General features: G+C 41.1%; 1 protein-coding gene across 1 annotated transcript in view; it reads right to left on the bottom strand.

Moving 5' to 3' along the window:
- Positions 1–4,061: 4,061 nt before the first annotated feature.
- Positions 4,062–21,024, bottom strand: part of ST8SIA1 (ST8 alpha-N-acetyl-neuraminide alpha-2,8-sialyltransferase 1) — a 114,406-nt gene continuing 97,443 nt past the window's right edge. The window contains exon 5 of the mRNA XM_027658298.1: positions 4,062–5,034. Within this exon, the coding sequence (XP_027514099.1) occupies positions 4,548–5,034 (487 nt within the window). The 3' untranslated portion in view covers positions 4,062–4,547. The remainder of the gene's footprint in view (positions 5,035–21,024) is intronic.

Raw genomic sequence — 21,024 nt, 5'->3', positions numbered from 1 at the left:
TGTCCTTCATATAACCTGGACTTCTTCCAATACTTACTAAACCATCAAGCTGAAGAAGTCAGAGCAGGCAGCAAACGGTGAGACAGCATTCACCTCCTTCAATATCCTCACTTCTAGATCACTCCTTATTAATTACAGGCAAGGGTGAGCCAGATCTTAAGCTAGTTTTCTTGAAGATGTATAAAGGAAGGGTTTTACCTAAATACCACAGTCCAGGACATGGAGTTAAAAAAAGCAGATGCTTTACTTAGTTTCGGCTCTCACAGAGGTGCTAACTCAGCAGTGTATCTTACAACATCATTCTGAGGAAACTAATAAAAAGATAAAAGCAGTCAAGTCAAAAAACCAGCCAATATTTCTATATTCTATAAAACTTAAGCTGTAACAAAGGCTCAGTCCTATGTCTTTAGTAGCTGGTTCACCCCAAACTTGGTCCCTTCACTTCAGCAAAAATACAATGTTCATGGATAGGAGTCCTTAGCACTGTAGCAAGGTTTGTGGCAAAATTATAGGTTTTTTATTCTCATGAACACATGCACATTTTCTCTATGATTTAATTTGCTCGTTTCTGTTTGCTTGTCTGTTTCAGAAGGAGCTCCAAAGGCTTCATAATCAACAAGAAGGAAAAGTTTTACATAGTTTTGTTGCAAGTTCAAAAACTGATCTTGATTTACTCAAAAACATACACAGCCCCAAAAATATTGTATCTAGAGTGATTTCAGTACCAGCTATTTTCCATGTACAGCTCTTAGAAAGGTATTTAATTTATTCTACTCATAAATGTGGGGCAATGCTTCCTATGCAGGTGGAGCAAAGACTCTAGCACTTCTGTCTCTTGTCAGCTCTATGATAAAATTAATATGTAGGAACATTAGCATATCACTTGGCCAATCTGAATTAGTTTTTATTGAAGATGAATTGCAGTAGCTTTCAACCTGGCAAAGATTTGTGCAGCTTTAGCTACACTATCAGAGAAATTCGGGGACTGACAGTGGAAACAGAGAAACTAGAGTAGGGAATTTTACTAACAAAGTAAACATTAAGATTCCAATTTACTTCAAAGAAAATACAGCAACACAAGCAGTAAGATTTGATTAAGGACACTGCCATCAATGGACTGGAATCAATTGATAGGTAAATGCTGGATGGATACAATCCCTCGCACCAAAGTTTGCCATGACTGTGAGATGTTGATTCCTCATGGTTCACACTTGACAGTTATCCTCCTGGATTTGCTTGTGCCTATCCTTAAGCAGAACCATGGTCCTATTCCATGGTGTGACCTCTCTCTTGAAGGCAGCCCCATCTTTGCGCTCCTGCATGCAATGCCATATTTCACATCAATGATCTCACACATGGATTGCCCTCCTCCTGAATTTAGGTAAGAAAAGCCTCACACTGGGCATGAATGGAGTATATTTACTTCAGCATTTCTGTCAGGTAGTAGCCACTCGTTCACAGCTGCTTGGTTTTGTCTTTTTGGCCGCTCTTGCCACGAAAGACTTGCAGTGCTCTCCTGCATCCCTTTTTATTCGCTGGGCAAAAGACTGATTGCTGGCCAGTGTTTCCACGGACTGACAAGTCAGCCAGCTAAAACAGATTTTGCTCTCTCAATAGGGGCATTTATTTATCTTATTTCTTCAACTTCCAGTTTCCTGGAAGTAATAGAAAAATATATACCCTTGAATCCTTTACTTCCTCATCTGCCTTTGTAAGATGCAGTTATATTCACTATACGTACATGTGAATAGAGCCAGAATTATCAATTTCTCCAACAGCAGTCACACATCACACACAGCCTGGGTCTCTCCTGTTCCCATAATTTCTAGGAAGCTATCTCCTTGCAAACATCAGGACTGCAGACAGGGACTCACAAAGACCGCAGGCTACAGATTCAGTCTTTCAGAATTGGGGAATACAACATCTTCAGATATCCAGGACACTGGTTCATCCTGAACAAACCAGATATTATGAAACATTGGACAGAATTTTCCTACAAAAATACATGTTTTTCCCTTGTTCTTCTAATCCAATTATTTTCTCAAGACATGGAAAAAAGGATTACCAAAGGGCTGGAGAATTGGCAGAGAGTTTCAGAACTGAATTCCTAAGTATTGATAAAAATACCAAAAAATGACCAGCAAAGAGGCAGTTCCCCTCTACTCTACTCGTTCCCTGCCACCTCTGAGGAATGCTGGCATCCTGTTGAAGTGCCATTTTAGCACACCATATTTCAACTGTTGTTCTCACAGATAATCTCATCTATAAAGCAATAAAAAGTGCAAAACTTGATGTGTACAATAAAAACCATACAGGCACCTCTTCTTCTCCAAGAAAGGCAGCTCAGTAAAATTCTGCCATAACAAGCAGTAAGGAAAATAATTGACTTTCAAATCCTTCTTCACCAAATACCCACATCAAAGATAAAACAAACATAATGAAAGGGAATGAATTATCAAGTGATGTTCCATCAGTGCTTTGACTGTACTTTTAACAAAAACATGGACAAAGATAACATGGGCTATAAAGGTACATTCAGATTTTATCAGAACAATATCTAGAACACTATTTAATCCAAATCTCCACGTTACCCTTTAGCATTGCCCTGTAATCCTATGAAACAGTGCCCGCTTTATGCTTGGAATATCCATATTCCAATTTTATTATGAAACATAGCTTTAAAAAGCAAAACATGATTTTTCCCCCCCAGACTCCTATATCGATAGTCGAAATATTCACATTTAAAGAAGAGCCATGGATTTTGCCTTTTTTTCTTTTTTTTTCATTATGTCTTTATAACTCGCAGCTGGTAGTCTACAAGGAGAGACATTATCAACATATGACAGGACATATGCCCCAAAATACTGGCACTTTGGAGCTAAAACAGCACAATAAGTTGTTGGGGAAACCTGATGAGATTTGTTGTTTCAACACCTTGACTAGATTTTCAGCTACTAATGATGGAGGGATAAGAAAGAGAACACTGATCTGGATTTTTTAAGTTAATGGTGATAACACCTTGCAGCTGAAATTGCACCACGGACTGAGCTGGTATTCTCTTCTTGTCCTACAGGGCTAAACAAAAGCAAACAAACAAAAAGATTTCTCATTTACATGGCGATCACAGGACCATCTGCTGCCCAAGTAACAACCCAAAATAAAACAGTCCTTCAGGCGCTGTGCAGGCTGGAGCAGTGTGTGTGCAATGCGCACACTGACATAATTCACCCACTGCGAGGAGAGAGGCTGACTTATGTAAGGGCAGGCCATCCTCTTTTTTTCCTTTTTTCTTGCTGGCTATGCAGCTTTTCAGTGCTCCCAAAGGCTGTTTTATTTTTCAGACTCTCTTTAACCAGAGACAATCTTGCGCGAAAAGTACAAGTCTTTAAGGCTAACGTAACAATCCGAGCAGAAGAGCTAGTCACACACAGAGAAACGATTTTCAAAGCTTCAACTCATTTTAAATGACACTTACATTCATTTCTGCAATTTTCCTGCTGTAAGCAAATGAAGAACCTCATTCTGCATTCCACTGAACCCCTCAAATCCCCTCGACGGTCAATAAACACCTGGAGTGTAAATGAATACTGAATTAATCCCTAAGGCTGGACAGTAAAACAGGTCAGGAACCATCCCTACTACAAAAGTCACTGTGGAAATCTTGCAGCAGGTCATCTGAAAACAGGCTGCACTTCACTACTGGTTTTGTAACATGTTTTATTTTCAGACCAATTTGCCTTATCCAGCTCTTGCCCACAGTACAACATTAGCACAGCTGTAAGTGCAATGAACTAAAGTATCCTGATAAAACCTACAACAGGTAGGTCTATCCATGCCCACTAGCAGGGCATTCCTAGGACATTCTTCTCATTAGATTCTTAGCACTTTCACTCTCCCAAGAGTCTTCAGAGGAGCCGATGGTCCTCAGCTCTTGGGGCTTTTAAGCCTTTCCTTTTCCTTCAATTGGGAAAACGAAAAAAAAAAAAAGAAAAAAAGAAAAAAAGGACAAAAAAAGGAAAAGAAACAAAGAAAGTCAACAACACACACATGCTCTCCTACACATACACATACATGCTCTCCTACACACACACACACCTCCACACACACAAACACAGGGGGGAAAAAAAAGGAAAAAGGTAAGTTAACAGGGTGCCGATCTGGAATGAAATGGATTTTTAAACAGACAGTCATATTTGGCACTGTCAGCAAAAGCTTGTGAGTGGCCCTGTGTCTCCCCGAGCCTTAATGCCCTTTTTACATCGGTCATTTAAAAACGTCCCCGGAAAGTTCAGCTGTGCTACTTCTGACATTGTTTTCACACTGCTGCTGAATGGACTCGATGGAAAGACACACTTCATCCCATCCCAGTTCCGTAAAGCACTAAACATTAAGGACGTATTCCATTTGGCCTTCAAGTAACATTTTTATGGTCCATGCAGATCCACAATTACTTTCCCTTTAAAAACAACCAACATAAAACAGAACTCTCTGTTGGAGAGCATGGAAATTAAAAACTATTGGATCTTCCAAACCGACTCCTACAATCCTCAGGCAGAAGGCTGGATTAAAGGGTCCTCACATGGTTCTAGCTGCATTCTCAGTACACCACTTTTATGAAGAAACCAAAGCTGTAGAAATTCCTCTGGCATGGCATGGAATCCAGAATCAGGCAAGACATTGTCATAGTAATGATGGCTAATAAACCTCCCGTGCAGGTCCACCGAGAACGGCCAGAAGCCATAAATTGTTACTTCTTCACACAGACCAAGGGCGGCACTGACTAGGAAGAGTCCCGTGGAAAGCCGTTTGCCATGGATGCCTTTGCTCTTCCAGAACTTGCCAATGTCACGCAGGAAATTGGGGTTGGCAAAAAGAACTGTCTGCTTGGCACCAAAGTCCGCCAGGGTGTAATAGACACGCAGGGAGGGTCCCGTCCCTGTCTTCATGGAGAAGGCTGGCATGTAGATGTAGCTGTGGTTATAGACCTTCACGCTGTCCACAAATGCCTTTCGAGACCACAGTAGATTCTGGAACCTGTAAAACCACAGGGAAAAAGGAGTTGGTCATACATAGGTTTCCCTAATTGTCTCATAACTCACCTAAGAACTGCTCTTCATATGCATATTTACAATTAACCTCACACTTTTTCCAAGCCCAGAGAAAGTCCAGGCAAACTTCTGACTGTCTGACACTGCCCTACTTCTGAGAACAGAAACCTGAATAGACAGCTGGAAACTATCTAACTCCTGCTGGTTCCAAAACCTTTCTGATTTCACCTTTTGAAAAAACTTTGAATGAACACTGGCAACATTCTAGAAAACTCGATTCTTTTTAGTGTCATTTTTCCTTTGTCCAAAAACCAATTTAGATTTTCAGGCACAGGAATTTTTTTAAAAGAAATTTTAAAGTCTGTGTTGTTCTTGTTTCTGAAAGACATACTAACAAAGAACCCAAGTTATAAGCTGGACAAGCAATATTTAAATAGAAACTTTGGACTTACAAACCTTGCAAGACTTGTCAGAATTGCTTTTACTATGCCTCTATAGAGATTTAGATTGTGTTACCATAGTAGTAAATTCTTGTTCTGGAACTGAGAGAAATCTCATAGAACATACTTAGTTGCAAACAATAAAACAAATCAGTGAATTAGGGTAAGTGGCAGGCACCATGAAAATTTAGCACAAGGCACCAAATAATATTCAGAACTGGTGTTTAAGATGGCACAATTTACACACTGAGTAGGTTTAAAAGAATGTGGTATTTGTAGCATGCAAGTTACAGGAGAGACTTGTTGACAACCATGACAAGGGCAATAAATATGCACAGATTATTTCTCTGATATGATAATCATCTCATCTCTTGTTATAAAATCTACAACAGGTTACAATTTGTTAAATTGCCAGTAGCTATTTGCTGATGTCTATTTTATCCCTGATATGTTAGACTTACATACTATTCCACAACCAGTATCCTGTCAAGACTATAGCCTTTCCTTGCCATATGGTTCTGGATATGCCAAGATTGAATGAGAAATACAGCAGGAAATCCTAGGCCATTCACACACAACAAAAACTTGCACCAATGTTTGAGCTGTTCTGATGTCTTGTACCAATGAAATCACGTTTCAGAAAAAGACTGAAGTATCCCAAATATGTATCACTGAATGTAGCTGGTAAGGAGGTCGGAGTCATGGTAAAATGCAATACTTAAAGCACAAAATTTCTAAGTAACAGGAACACTTGCTGTTTGGGGTGCTGGGTACCTTTGCATGAGAAAGTCAGTATGATACACTCTTGATACTCTACTTGCTTTCCAGAGTCCACACAGTCTTAAGAGCACCAGTACCCCACCTTTACCACTTGACAGTGCCTGTAGCCTTCAGCATGCAGGCAAAACTTACTGCACTGAAAGCCACTTCTGCACGAGCCTCACATACTCCTTCCATTGCAGCTGGGTTGTTCCCCAGCATGTGATCCCTAGTTCTTTTCTCAGCTCCCAAATGCCCAGCTTGCTGTTGTTGCTGCCCCCTCTCTCCACTTCCTGCAGCTAAGGAAAACACGTCATGACTGATTTCTCACTGTAAAGGAGTCAGAACAAAAAAGTTAAGTCAGCAGCACTGGATTTCTTTTCCTTTCTCTAGCATTGGCAGAGAGATAGGTATAAGAATACCTTTTTAAATTGTTCTGAAGGTATCAATTTTATGTATAGACCTCTTTGAAACAAAAACAAGAATTGCACACACAGCAACATACACAGGTTTAAGTAGAATGCCAGAAGACCTCAAGAAGCATCAAACAAAATTTCACCTGAAACAATTGCCAACAAGAAACTTAACAGCTTCAGCAGCATTGATATGACTCATGAATACATGCCAGTTTTTTTTAAAGTCTTTGTTTTGGCAAAAAAACTAAGCAAGTAGAAAGTCAACATTTTCAACATACAGTATTTTGTCTCCTGGTTTGCTACAAGCTTCTTGCAAAATTTCCTTCATGTGGGATTAGAATGAAGCTGTGTTGAAGGAACCCCCCCTGAAATCTGCCTGGGTCTTCACTGCCTTTTTGCTCTGCAGATCTGCTACTACTGCATGGTGCTACTTGCCACTGGCTTCCAAGTGAGAAATCAAATCAACACAAATGTACAAACCAAAACAATAATTTCATAACTTATTGCATTTGGCATTCTTTTCTGTAGAAACAGCCAAGACACAGCTGAGTATAGAAGGCCAGCCAAGACCAAGGTGCCCTGGCAGAAATTCATTGTCTGGCTGTACCTTCTCACATGGGCCCTCTCACTCCATTACTATCAGACCTATAACTAAGCATTCCCCAAAATAAGCTTTGCCATCCTCTTCCCAACAAGCAGCAAGACAACCTGACATTATAAGGACAGGACTTGGATCCATCCTATCAAGTTTCTTCCATTTTCATCAGGGCACAGTCAGTGAGTGCAAAAAAAAAAAAAAAAATCCCAAGGTGAATACTTTCCATATTCATAAAATCACAGAATGGTTTGGGTTGGAAGGGACATTAAAGATCACCTGCTTCCAATCTCCCTGCCATGGGCAGGGACACCTTCCACTAGACCAGGTTGCTCACTGCCCCATCCAACTTGACCTTGATGAGCACTTTGTGCTCAGAGCCCCAGTACCCAAATATTGTTCTAATAACCCTAATCACTTTTAAAAGGTAATAAGACCAGCATCAGGCTTTCAGACTATTGACCTTATCAGAATTTGGCAGGAGGTGGGCATTGCAGGCTCAAAATTCCTTTCACAGTAAAGAGATCTTGAGCTCACAGCTTGATGTGATGGGGTCCTTGCACCTTGGCTAAGGAGAAGGCAGAGACAGGTTCACTGTCACTCCTGAAGTCAGTTGCACAACATCCTTTCCCTCTTAAAGCTAGTCCACAAATTTCACTCCAGAGGGCAAATAGTTTTGGTTATTCTAAAACTGCATTTTCCAGCAAATTTACCATTCATAGAAAAGCAGTGAACAGCTCTGAGTTGAACACATTAAAATTGCTCACTCTCAGAGGGCCAGAGACTCTCTCTGAATATTCATTTGCTATCATTGCCACAACATGTTTACAATTCTTCTAGCTGAATCTCCCCAAATGCCTTAAGGTAATGAGAGGTGAACAGCATTGCCATGAGAGTGGTGCATGGGAGGGACTCCACGCAGAAGGGACAGCATTTGTCATGCTACTGCACACTGTCCTTCAGGAACATCATCACCTCCTGGAAACCCATGCCTCATTCAAATGATCTGGATCGTAGTGTTGGTAGGCATCCCGCCCAGTTCAACAGATGGACATTATACAGGTGGTCAGGAGCCCGTGCAGAAACATAAAACATGATGATTATGGCTGGTCTGATGGTCTAACAGCCAAAAAGCTGCTGCCCATCTTGCACTCCTCGTGAGTGGAGATATTAGAAGCAAATGAAAATTTCTGTTCCCCATTTGTAAAAACAGCAGCGCTCTCCAGCTTTCTGACACTTCCCAGGATGGTTAGAGCCTGAGAAATCTGGGGACAAATGCTGTGTGTAAGCAAGTTTCTAGAGGTGGTGCCGGAAGCTCAAGTGTATTTTCCTGTAACTCCCAATCCAGACAGGGAGTCCTGCAGGCAACTCCATCCAGCAGTGGCTTTGAGGGTACCATACCACATCTGTCTCAGCAGACAGTGAGCAGGCTACTCCATGCCTGACAGAGAGACCAGGAGGGCTCTTCCCCTGCAGCTGACCAGCTCTGTAGTGCATGCCTGAGCAAGATGATATGTTTTTCTCCTGCTTATCCTGTCATGAACCAGAACAAGTAATGAATCCACCAGCCTGATGCAGTCCTTGCATCCATATGGATGCACAAATGCCCTCCCTTGTGTTGATCCTCACCCAGGACGAGGAGCTGCTGGTTCCTAGTTAGTGCGTGTCTCTACCCGACAAGCTGTGAACATTCAGTACTCTCAGGGCACAGCCAGCAGCTGTGAAGCTCCTACACACACACAGACACACACAGAGCTCAAAAGAAATGCATCAAATACTCCAGCCCCTCATAGAAGAGTGCATCTCAGGCGATGCTGTCTACCCAGCACAGCTCTGAGCAAGAAACAGCTGAATGGCTTTCAGGGTCCTCCCCTGACCTTCTGCAGTCAAGCTCGCACAAACACATGGCAGGTTGCCAGCATTTTGATAAAACTGGAGCTGGAATCTCCCAAGCCCTGAGCAGCACCTGAAGACTCCCAGGACTGCACGAGTTGCTCAGTGATTTGCAGTAATGCGTCCCGGCAGCTTGACGGCAGCCGAGAGAGGCACCGACAACGGTGAACGCTGGGGAATCACGACAGCTTCAGCCCAGGCACTTTCTTTACACTGCACTCATTAGTGGACAGTGAACAAGTAAAATCATCAGCAACACATTTTTGCTGTCAGGTCCATATGAAAGATCAACTTAAAACCCACAACTTTCAACAGTGTGTGTAGGCGCAGTTCTGCAGATATCAGAGAAATAATTTCCCTGCTACCAGCCGTAGAGTTCTGTCGAATACGCTGCTCTACTTTTCCAGGGAGAAAAATTCATCCAAGAGAAAACTGCCACAGTACATTGTCATGACAGTACAATCAAAGATTTAGAGCATTAAGTGTTTTGGGTTTTGTTTTTAATCTGTTTTTAATGTCCTTATTGATGTTCTTTAGCAGATATTCAGGGACAGGACTGCTCTCTGGTACGGAGACACCACTTCCAGTAACCACACAGAATTTGCTGCAGTGACATTGAGCTAACCCACTTGCAGATAATTATGGCAGCATTTTCTTGCATCTTGGTTTCTTTTTGATCTCCCCAGAGAGTCACTATCTCATGCCTATGATGATATCCCAGGCACTTACTGTGTTGGCATCTGCAAAGTCACAAATTCAGCATTCTGGATTAATTGCAAGTTGACTTATCGGAGGGAAAAAATAAAATTAAGTAATGAGGGGAACAGCTCAGATGCCAAATAAAATGTGTATTATTTTAAAATTAAGACACAGAGCTCAAGGGAATAGAGTAGAAAGTATAAAGACATGCATTTGTCCCTGTGACAAATAATAACCTCACAAAAATTATTTAGATAATTTGATGTCAGCATTAGCTAAGAATGATTTAGCAATTTGCTGCAGCTGTTGGAATATGCTTACAGCTAGGGTCACAACAAGTCAGCTTGCAACCACACATCTGAGTCTCCACCGCTGCGACAGACAGGTTTTACTGCACTCGCTTCTCAGAGTGCTTTTCAAAGAGCAATGCCCTCCTTAATGCCCTGTGCTCTCATTCATATCATGCTCTTCTCGATTATCTGCCCCTCCAGGGCTTGTGCAGCCAATTTTACTGAAACACAGACTGTGTCTCAACAGCACACTGGTTTCCATGTGCTCATTCTCCACGCTGGCACTTTTAGCATGCATTAGGTGCAAGGCAGACTATTCTACTTGTCCACACAGGGAGCCAGAAATGAGCACTTAAAGCACGATAAATGGACCCCCTTCCCTGTTTTATGCCAGCTTCCCCAACTATACAGGCTACTGTTTACTTAGCCTAAGGACAGCTACCTGAATTGGGATTCAATTTTAATCCCATTAACGACGATGGTAAAACCAATCTAAACCCAGTCTAATCTCATTTCAAACAGCTTCATCAGGAAGGATTCTCCCAATCTCACTGTGGGTCCCTCCACATGCAACATGGTCACCCAGCTGAGAGCTCGTGGAACCAGTGAGGTGATGCTAAGCCCACCTATTTCTTCCCGTTTACCCTCCTCCCTTTCTACCTGACTGGCCTTTATGGACCCAAAGACATCAAATCTTCCACTCGGAAGCAAAGACTCAGTCTTTGGGAGTGACTGACTCCCAACTCACCTTAGCTCATCGCATACTTACTGCCTGCAGCATGCTGAGACCCCCACACTGCCATCTCCTACTTATGGATGGGGGCTTCTAACCTCAAAGAGCCTGTACTGTCCTCTCCTCTCTGGTACCAAAGACTAAAGACAAATTAACCTCATTCTCCTTTTAATGTACTTTTTCAATGGTGTTTTCCAGCTCAGGGATTCTGGTTACTCTAACCATTAGCTCCAAAGACCCAAAAGCAAAGAAATACACTCTTTCCACAGTGACTGCAGACTACATCTTTTTCTGTTTCTTAATGACACACTGTCCTTAGCAGATGACCTTCAGAATAATTTGATTCACTCAGAAAGTCCAGCTATTAGAGCAGAGGTAGGCTCTAATCCCCATGAAGAGGTAGGCTCCTTTTGTGACCGAATTAAGTATTAATTAAGGCTTTTTTTAAACCTCCACCCATTACTGCTCTTACACTGTGGCCCTGGGAATACTATATATAGTGCCAAGGGAAAGCTGACTCTCTGTTTTTCAATGGAACACAGAGCTATCCTATGCACCAAAGCAATGAAACATTAAAATCAGTGTTCAATGATATTTTGGGACTGTGTGTGATCCTTATTCTGCCAACTCAAATTAGAATGTGCTTTTAATAGCTTCTCTTTCCAAAACCAGCAGAGCTAAACATCAATCCTTTCTATTATCTGACAGCTTGAATCTTAGCTTTCAGAAGATGAGCTGCTCATCTTAGTTTGACTCTTTGAAAATTGTGGCTGCTCAAGTCACTCCCAAGTGAAAATAATATAAAAGGACAGGCAGAACAGTATGGCTGTAAACTACTTGTATTATCAAAATTAAATTGCTACCTGGTATTTCTAAGTCTTCTGAATACTTCACAGTTCTTACACTGAAAGTCGGGAGGATGGGAAAACAAGAGAACCAATGAAATCAGCTAGGAAAAGCCTCAAACCAACACAGAACTAAGTCTGATATCCCTGGCATTTAATTTCACTGGACTGCACGCCAGAGTGAGCAGGTGAGAGGAAACATAACCAAATCACACATTTTCTCAGGTTTTAATGGGAAAAAAAGAACTGCAACAAAGCCCAGATGCAGGCTTCAGGAGATTTACCTTAGATTAACACAGGCACTCTAAGACAGTCTGTTGTGTCTTTGGGACAGCAATGAAATAGGAACAGAGCAGTGCTGCACTTCCCCCACATCTAGACCTTTCAGCTGACTACAGTCCAGACACAGGTCCCTGTGGATCACTGCCCACACTACCACTGCAGCAAACACAAAGCTTATAATGTTATGCTTTTCTGTCTGTTCGTGCTGGCCCTGTATGTTTGTAACCCAAACGTAAAACATACCCAGTGATTACAGCCATGAAAGACTTTTTCCTAGCTGAGAACGCTTTTACTCTTTTGAGTTTTCTCTTTAACATCGTGACATCCTTCACACATTAACAATTTGCAAGTGTCAGCAGTGACATTCAGCTCTGACATATCCTCTCTTCAACCTCTAAGAGCTCTTTCCAAAGATAACTGGATAGAGAGAGAAAACAGCAATGTATGAGTGTGTTTTCTTTTTAAAGATGCTCTGTGCTGCAAAAAAAAAAAAAAAAGTGTGTAGAATGAAGAGAAGTTATTTAAAACAGTAAATACTGGAAAAGGCATTATGGCAACAACAGTAACTAGGACAGGTTCTTTTTTAAGTATGTGAGCACTTTTTTAAAACTATAGTACATGAATCACTGGTGGTCTCTGAGATCATGCCACATGGCCTGCAGCTGCAGCACAAATCCCTCTTAAACAACACCGTTAACTAGACATTTGGTAATAAAATCAGAAGTGCAGAACCCATAGGATTATGGAGTGAATCTAAAATATTTAAAATGGGGTAAAATAAACTCACACAACTCTAAAATACACAAAAGAAGACCTCTATTTTCTCTGTAGGCTGCTCCCACTGGGCAACCTCACCTGTTTTGAACCCCTAGGGTGTTGAGCATTGCAACTGAGCAGTGAACTAGTGGCCACCTGAGTATAATCAGAGGAGGTGATAAATTGTTCTGGAGCAGTTAGATTAGCAGAAGCCAAACATTAGGTTAAAAAGATGGAAAAAAAGAGAGAAACAAACAGCAGTTCAACTGACAAGGAAGTCCCTTCCAGTCCTTGGCACAAGAGCTCAAGCCATTAGTAAAATCCTAGGAAATAAGCCAAGAGAATTCAAGCCAGCCCAAGGACTGCAGCTGTAGACCTTGAAGATACTACCTTCAGTGAGCTCTCAAAATGTCCCTTCAGAACAAAAAGACTTTACTGTCATCTAACATCAGTTTACAGTAATGTCTCTCAGCAATTCTGCTGCTGTTCAGTTATGCCTAGGAGGATTAGCAAATGCTTCTCAAGGCTTCCAACAGTGTCTGAGCTGTGTTGATTTGCTGCATACTACATATTTGAGAGAGACCACTCCCTCACAAACAACTCACACAGACAATCTAGGGAAGAGCAAGAACAAGACCAGTGTATTATAAACGGCACATCCAAGTGTTTTCAGCTCAGAAGATTTTCTGATACTGGTGTAGTTTGTCAATCCAGTAACTCCAGTGAATCTTACTTCCAAATATTTGCCTAATCTCTCCCACATCCTTCTAATCAACTGTTTAACCAATACTTCCCCTCTTACTTCATGATTGCCTTGAACCCTTTGTCAAAAACCTTTTAAAAATTCAAATAAGACTTTATCTGCTGGATACCAACACGGATCTATTCAAAGAACTCCAAAAGTTTTAAAAGGTAGAATTTCCCTTGAACTTAACAGTGCTGCCTCTTCACAAGGGAACACACATTTATCCATGTGCTCGCTAATGTTATCTTATACTATAGTCGCTACCAAATCAGCTGGAAGAGATGTCAGGCTTACAGATCTACTTGAACTATTTTTAATTTGAACTATATTTAAACACTGATCCCATTTCAAACACCCTCCAGTGTTCAAGCACCAAGGTAGTTTTCAGTGAGGAAGTACACACACTACTGTTCTTTCATGAGTGAGTCCAGTTCTGCCCATAATTTCACATCTATTCTGTATCTATAACATAAATTCTCTAACAATTACCTCAGTTTCAGCCTGATGAGTCTCCCCATGGGCACAGGGAATGTTCTCAGTGTCTTCCACAGTGAACAAAGATGCAAATAATTCATACAGCCTCCCTGTGTCTTCCCTGAGCCCTTCTTTTATACCTGCTAATACACTGACCACACACACACAGTAGATGTGTGGTGGGTGTTTTCTGCTCTTTTTTGGCTTATGCTGTTGCTGGAAAAAGGATGTAGTTTTCATTCTTCTAGTTAGTTCTTCCTGGAAACTTTTTGTATCTGATATTTAATCAGCCAGAGATTATAATAGATTCAATTTCATTTGGAAACAACTCCAGCTTTTAGTAGGATGTTTCTGTGTTTCCATTAATCTCCCTTCTCTTTGCTCTTTAGTGATCCCAACTTCCTGTTACCGTTTCTTACGTCTTGATAGATGGTTGCAGCACTGTGTGTCCATTATGATACTCTTAGAAGAGACCACTATTTTGAGCAGATCATCCAGACGTATTTTCCAAGATGCATGGTGTTTTTATGTTGAGAATGACACTTAAACATCTTTTCAACATGGTTAAACTGCCAAGGCTTCTCCTCAACTGTTAGTAAAGCCTGTACTCAATTTAAATTGCTATAGCTGGAACACTCTTGACCAAAAAAAATAAAATCACACTGAAGTTTTTTCTAATCTCTTCAACTATTTTGGTATCTGGGAAAGTGCTGGAGTACCTTCACCTTTTCCCCCCTCATTACCTTCATTCAAAGGAGATAAAGTGTAAAAGAAGTAAAAACCAACCTTTTTCTAATGTAGTAGGAAAGAAATGCTATTTGCCAGGACGCAGTAATACCATTGAAAGGCAGTGTGTGTCACTGAGTACTTCAGAGCCCTCCATTCACTGCCTGAGGAAAGTGGAGCAGAATGTCCAAGTCCTTATTTCTCTTAGTTTATAACACCAAAGAAGGGTCAGTGGCATTGATATTACATCATATAGGAGCAACTTTGTAACTGTGGTTGGTGTTTTTCCCCTGTCACACATCTAGAGATGCTATGACTCTTTATTTATATAATGCACCATAACTCAGATGTGGTTCCACCTTCTCACATTCTGAAATACTAGGGAAAAAATACTTTCTCCTTATCTCAGGGAATGCCCAATCCCAGTGAATTGTCAGAACTGCGTGGAGCTTGACTCCAGAAGACAACATCAGCATTGGATATTCACCTGGGCAAATATCAGCAATGAGTGAAGAAGGGTCTTTCAATCCCTCTTGTTAAAGCTAATTTTATTGGACATAGAATATTCATTAAATCAGAGGGGAAGACAAGAAGGTGGTGACCACCTCTCACAAAATTTTGCATATGTCTTGGCCAGTTTTCAGAAACAAGCTCTATGTTGATCAGCTGAAACCACTCAACCTGGTTTTGTAAATGGCTTGGCTTAAATCATATTATCCGGAAGTTTTAGTCGGCACAGATATTGCACCCAGCCCTATCTTCATTTCTTTTTGTTTGACTCAGGTCTTTGCACCAATCCCTTTCACGAAAGTACCGAAAGATGACTACAGCAGGAATCAGACTGAAGTGACCCTCTGACACCACATGGGTTGTGAGGTGATGGTAAGCACCTTACCAACAACTGCTGTATGTGACACTATGGTACAGCTATACACTCCTAGATTTGTACTCCTTTGAGCTACCTTTTCTCTCCGAAACCCAAAGAACATCAGCTTTTACAGATGTTCACATTAAAAAAAACTAAGGAAAGCAAGTTGCCATCTCCTACAGAATTAAGATTTCTTTCAAATTCAGCCAGCATAAAAAATAAGCTCCTTTTCTTTAATGCTCAGAGTAATTAATACTGAATTACAGCAGAAATTCTATCAAAAGACTTCTGAAAAATCACATTAATACTACATCATTTCCACATGCTTTATGGGATTACAGTAGACACCAAAGATATGAACACAGATTATTTTAAAGTATTACTGACTAATCAAACAGGAACAAAAGCTGCCATTCATGGCTTGGCTCCCTGGAGCAGCAGGAACACATTACCTGAAAAAACCTTAAGATTTGGACCTAAAAACCAGGCTAAAGGGCATTTTTGAGTGAGGAGGAAGGTACAGTTTGGGGTCTACAGCACAACTAAGAAACAGGAAAACAGGACACCTTAAGGGCATCCATTTGATAAGGCCAAAGTATTTATCAGATAAGGCCAAATTGTAGGTTTGAAAGTAGCTGTAAATGTCAAGTCTGTCAGCAGCTCTGAAGAACCTGAGGTTGGCCATGAATCACACAGGACAAACAAAAGCCATGGCCATAAAGTCTCCCATGAAGAATCAGTTACACTCCCAAAAGATTTCCAAATGCCAGGAGGATCATTCAGGGATCAGTTGCTTTGTCTGACAGACCTTTACATCCTTAGCAGCTCAGTACACATATTGCTAAAACAGCTAATCTAACAGTACAAGTGGTGAAATTCAGCTCTGTGTTTTTACAGATGGGGGCCAGAATAGCTTGTAGGGTGATGAGCAATGCTGGGAAGCTATCGCTGAGGTTTTTATCCACAGGCTTTATCCAGATAACACTATGGAAAACAAATACAGTTTTTAACAAGCAACATATCTTTATCTGAATTTGTCTCAAGGCCAAAATTTCCCTTCCTTAATCTGTTACTCTAGCAAGCCACAGTGCTGCTTTGCTTTGCCAAGCTAGTCAGTAACCATATATGCTCCAGTAAAACTAGCACTTTGCTTACAATACCAAGTCCTCTTCAGACTGGTCTGGCTTGTTATAAAAATGAGACTATTTCTTCTATCTCCTCCCACACCTGTAGTTTTTATGTTAAAAAGAACCTAAGGAATGATGTAAAACCTGACAAATCCTCTATTCTGAATATACTGTGATATGAAGTAGAAATAGGATCATTAAGATCCTGTCTTGATTCTTTAAATTGGCACAATTCGCCTGATATAATGGATTTACACTTTCATCAAGTAAGTACATATCTCAGTCTTTATGATATCATATGCCAGATATTAAAAGTTTCAGAAACCACCAGTACACTGCATTATTCAAGAAGCACGCTGTGAACATACAACTAAAGACAATGATATTATCTGGATGCACAAGGCTATGGAGATTATTCATTCAGCATAATCATTTGCATTCCTGAACCAGGTTTAATGTACCAGGAAAAATGAGGGATGGCAGCAACTGTGCTGGAGCATGAAGTGAGAAAAATAAACGAAGCACACTGCACTGATGCTCTGACAAAAAAGTCCCACGTGTTCTGCTCCAGAAGCCATTCCCAGTTCCATTTCCAGCTTAATGGGCCTAGGAGTGTGGAGTGAAAAGCATAAACAATTTGCACGAGAGCATGCTAGTGTGCCTAATGAATTTCCTTTCAGAAAGCAAGTCAGCAAAACCAGTTCAGACAATACATGCCAGTCAGTTCTCTGGTTTATTTTTCCCCACACCATTCTCTGCATTCCCAAATGCTGGAGCAGTAAGGTAAGCACAGGGCAGATGATGACCCAGTTCAGCTGCAATACACCAACCACCCTGGATCCCTTGGGACAGCCCAGCAGCTGTATCTTTTCCAGCACAATCTGACTCCAATTGTTCGTGAACTACTTCTTCGCATGTAGCAACACGTACGAATTTCCCCAACAGCCAGGGGAACAAAGGGCCAGGGGATCACCTGGATTTATGGTTTCTGCTGAGGTTGGGTCAGGGACACGCTGAAGACGTTCTGGCAGAAGTGAGATGCCACAAGGGAACCTAAGCAGGAACACAGAAGATGCGGAGCAAAGAACTTGTTGGAAATTCTGCAGTGTCAGCACTGTAAGAGATGCTGACTTCAGAAGGCTCTTTAGGAGCATCCAGTAGCCCTGGAATGCTTCATAATATCCTGTAACTAACACGAAACCTGTGATAAAGAATCAAATGCTAACCTGTCAGATGCTGAAAAAAAATAAAAATAGCACAAGAAATCAGGGACACCACCAGTGTCCTCTTGTCTCCAAACTGTGATGATACTTGCTATAAAAAAAAAGCTCACAACTGATCTTAAAAAGCCCTTGGTTTATACTGCAAAGTCTATGAGCAGACCCACAGTTCACAGTAGTGACATGGAGAAAAAACTTCTTGCTCAGCCCGGATTCATGGATCGCTTTTCTGCCAAAGCTTTCTGCAAATTATTGCTCCTTTTCAGCTCAGGATGCCCAAGCTCCAGCTCCCAAACCCCACCCAACACAGTTCCAAACTCAGTGGTTTCAGTTTGTAAGGCCAGGAAGGATCAGATCTGCACAAAATGAGACACACAAAGTCAAATGTACAGGCAATTGAGTGCAGCCACACCATCTTCACTGTCTAAGCCTTGTTCTAAAAATTCTTCTACCTGAAGAAAGAACTTGTGCAAGCTTCCATTTTCAGGACGACAGTTTTGCACAGCCAACCCTTTTAACTGCTGGGGACACAGTACTGTAATACTGCTGAGAAATTCACTGTCTCTTTTAAATTAAAAAGGGCCCTGAAGCCAGCAGAAAAACTGGATTGCCACAGCTTAATGATGTTAGCTGACCCTTTGACTCTGTTCCAGGTGCCCCAGCTAGTGCTTGCCAAGGCAACTACGCTACAGGGACTCAACGTCCTCGTCAGTCAGTCTGTGATGCTTGGCATTGGAGCCATGGATTGGTCCCTAGTCTTCTATTTGTCAGTGTAGCACATCAGGTAAGGGAAGTGAACCATTGCAGGGCAAGGGAGAGAAGGAACAAGCCCCACTTTGCCATTGTCACAAGCCAACTCTGGGACTACAACTGGGAGGCCAGGGCAGCACAGGCAGGCAGCCAGTGGGCCTGTCCTTAGGCTGCGTAGCTTTATTAGCCAGGAATAAACAACAAGGTTCTTAGTGATGTCCATACAAGCCAGTCAGGAATCTTGCAAAGGAAATACAAGCAAAGCCCTGAACACTTTGTGGCTGCGAGTCCCCACGCTGGCAAAAGCTTCATGACCCCACAGGGCTCCAACACGTACGAGTTGACCGAGCTGAGCCCATCTAGGGCAGTGCTTCACTTTCCTGCCAGGTTCACATCTGGAACTGGGAGCAAACTCCATGTTCCGGGTACTGCCTGCAGTACTGCCCAGTGGAAGGCCCCCAAAGGCAGGGGATGGGGTAGAGCAGTGGGCTGTACCCAGCTGTTATCTCAGGGAGAAAGGACCTGAGGAAGGACAGTAACTAAGTGCCTCCCTTTGAAGCATCACAGTAATGTATTCCCAGCTCTCACAGAAGGGGATGAAGTATTGCATAATACCCTTTATAGCACAATCTGTGCGCTGTCAACAGTTTTTTACTTTATTTTTACTTTATGCTGAGTATGGTGCTATACGCTTTTACATGCTTTCCACTTCCATATGCGTTCAAGCTCCCACTTAAAATATCCTACTTGTCATCTTCCCAAATTTAATTTCCTTTGGGAAAGCTCCTCCAAGATTCAAGTAGCTGCCTTCTGATTTATTGTCCTGAATCATTAAAAAACCCGCTCAACTTTCTTCCAAGACAACATTCTGAAACTTCACAGCATACTATGTTCTCTGATATAAATGTGATAATTAGCAGCCCACACCCTCCACATAAAAACCTCATGAAAAGAAAAATCACCACATTTGAAAACCAATGATGATAAAGAACAAAATTCTAGGATCACAAAACTCCAACTCACAAACTCATAATTTAAAAAGTTGTAACCAATTTTACATTTCTAAATATACAGCAATACTTTAAAGAAAACTTCCAAATAACTTAAAAAAATGTATCAGAAAGTTCCCTATTTACATTTCTTTAATATTATCCTCGAGCATTCACAACTAAACCATAACTCACCAAGAAATCTAATACATAAGAAGAGCTTATTACAACCATAACAGAAGAAGTTACTGGCTCATTTTCCATTCACAAATCCTCATATTTCAGTGCCATAAAACCTTCAAGCATCTATTTATGCTATTTGTGTGTTTGATGAAAGATTATTGACTGTCGTTAGTGAAGTACACATTAGCTAAAAAATTAATTAAAGCTGAACAGAAAATTTTGCTAAGGGTTTTTCAGCTAGTATACTAGGAAAATTCTCACGTGGCCCACATGCTAGAAACTGGATCTAGAGGTAAATAAAATCTGTCCAATCTATTTTTCCAAGTTCCTCTATTCTCAGAGCCACTTGAAACTGCTGTAATTTTTTAATTGCTACTAAAATAAGATGCATATATTCAAATTCTACTTTTTATTCATTCTGGGGCAATTTTTCTGCCATGAGGACTGCATTATTCTCTGCACTCTGTTAAACTTCACTATACGTACTGACAGCTTGGTTTTCTCCATCCTGCTTTATCTTTCAGAACTACCATTTGGTTCTCTCTCAGCACAATGACAGCTTTTGGCAGGTTTCCGTTTCCTCTTCCAACAAACCAGCTATTGTGGAAAAACAATGAAAGTGAGATGAAAAATTCCAGTGGATCAGCTTTAACCTACCAAAGTGATCCTTGTATCTTGAAAACCACTGTGCTTTCACTATTTACTCTTTCAAATCAGAAATTTAAAAACCATCTTTGCCAAGGGAAAAGAAAAAAAGAGAGAGGAGGTAGGGAATAGAAATTAAGTATTAGGGTGGCACATTTCTCATTTAATTAACTAATTCTGCAGAAGTTCTTGCCTGTAATACATTCCAGACCAGATGGCAGAAAACTGCCATGAAAAACTGATTAAAACAAACTTCCTCAAAAAGAGAGTGACTGAACTTAGCACAAAATCAGTCTGTTCCATTTGCTATATTACCCAAATAAAACAGCCAGAACTAATTTCAACCATTCAACTTAAACCCCAAAAGCTAGTCATAATATAGAAATTCAGTTGTTCAATTTGAATGTGTCTAACTGAGCAGGGGAGATTTACATGGGAAGAATCCCATTCCTTTCCTCTTACAGTTGCTAGTATAAAATGTAATAGCAAAAACCCTGGGAGGATCTATTTTGTTGATCGAAAATTTTTTACCTCAAAAATA

This window comes from Corapipo altera, unplaced genomic scaffold (genome assembly GCF_003945725.1).
Source record: "Corapipo altera isolate COAL_440 unplaced genomic scaffold, ASM394572v1 1, whole genome shotgun sequence".
Lineage (NCBI taxonomy): Eukaryota > Metazoa > Chordata > Aves > Passeriformes > Pipridae > Corapipo > Corapipo altera.
The sequence above is the reverse complement of the archived record's forward strand: the minus strand, read 5'-3'. Positions and strand labels throughout refer to the sequence as shown.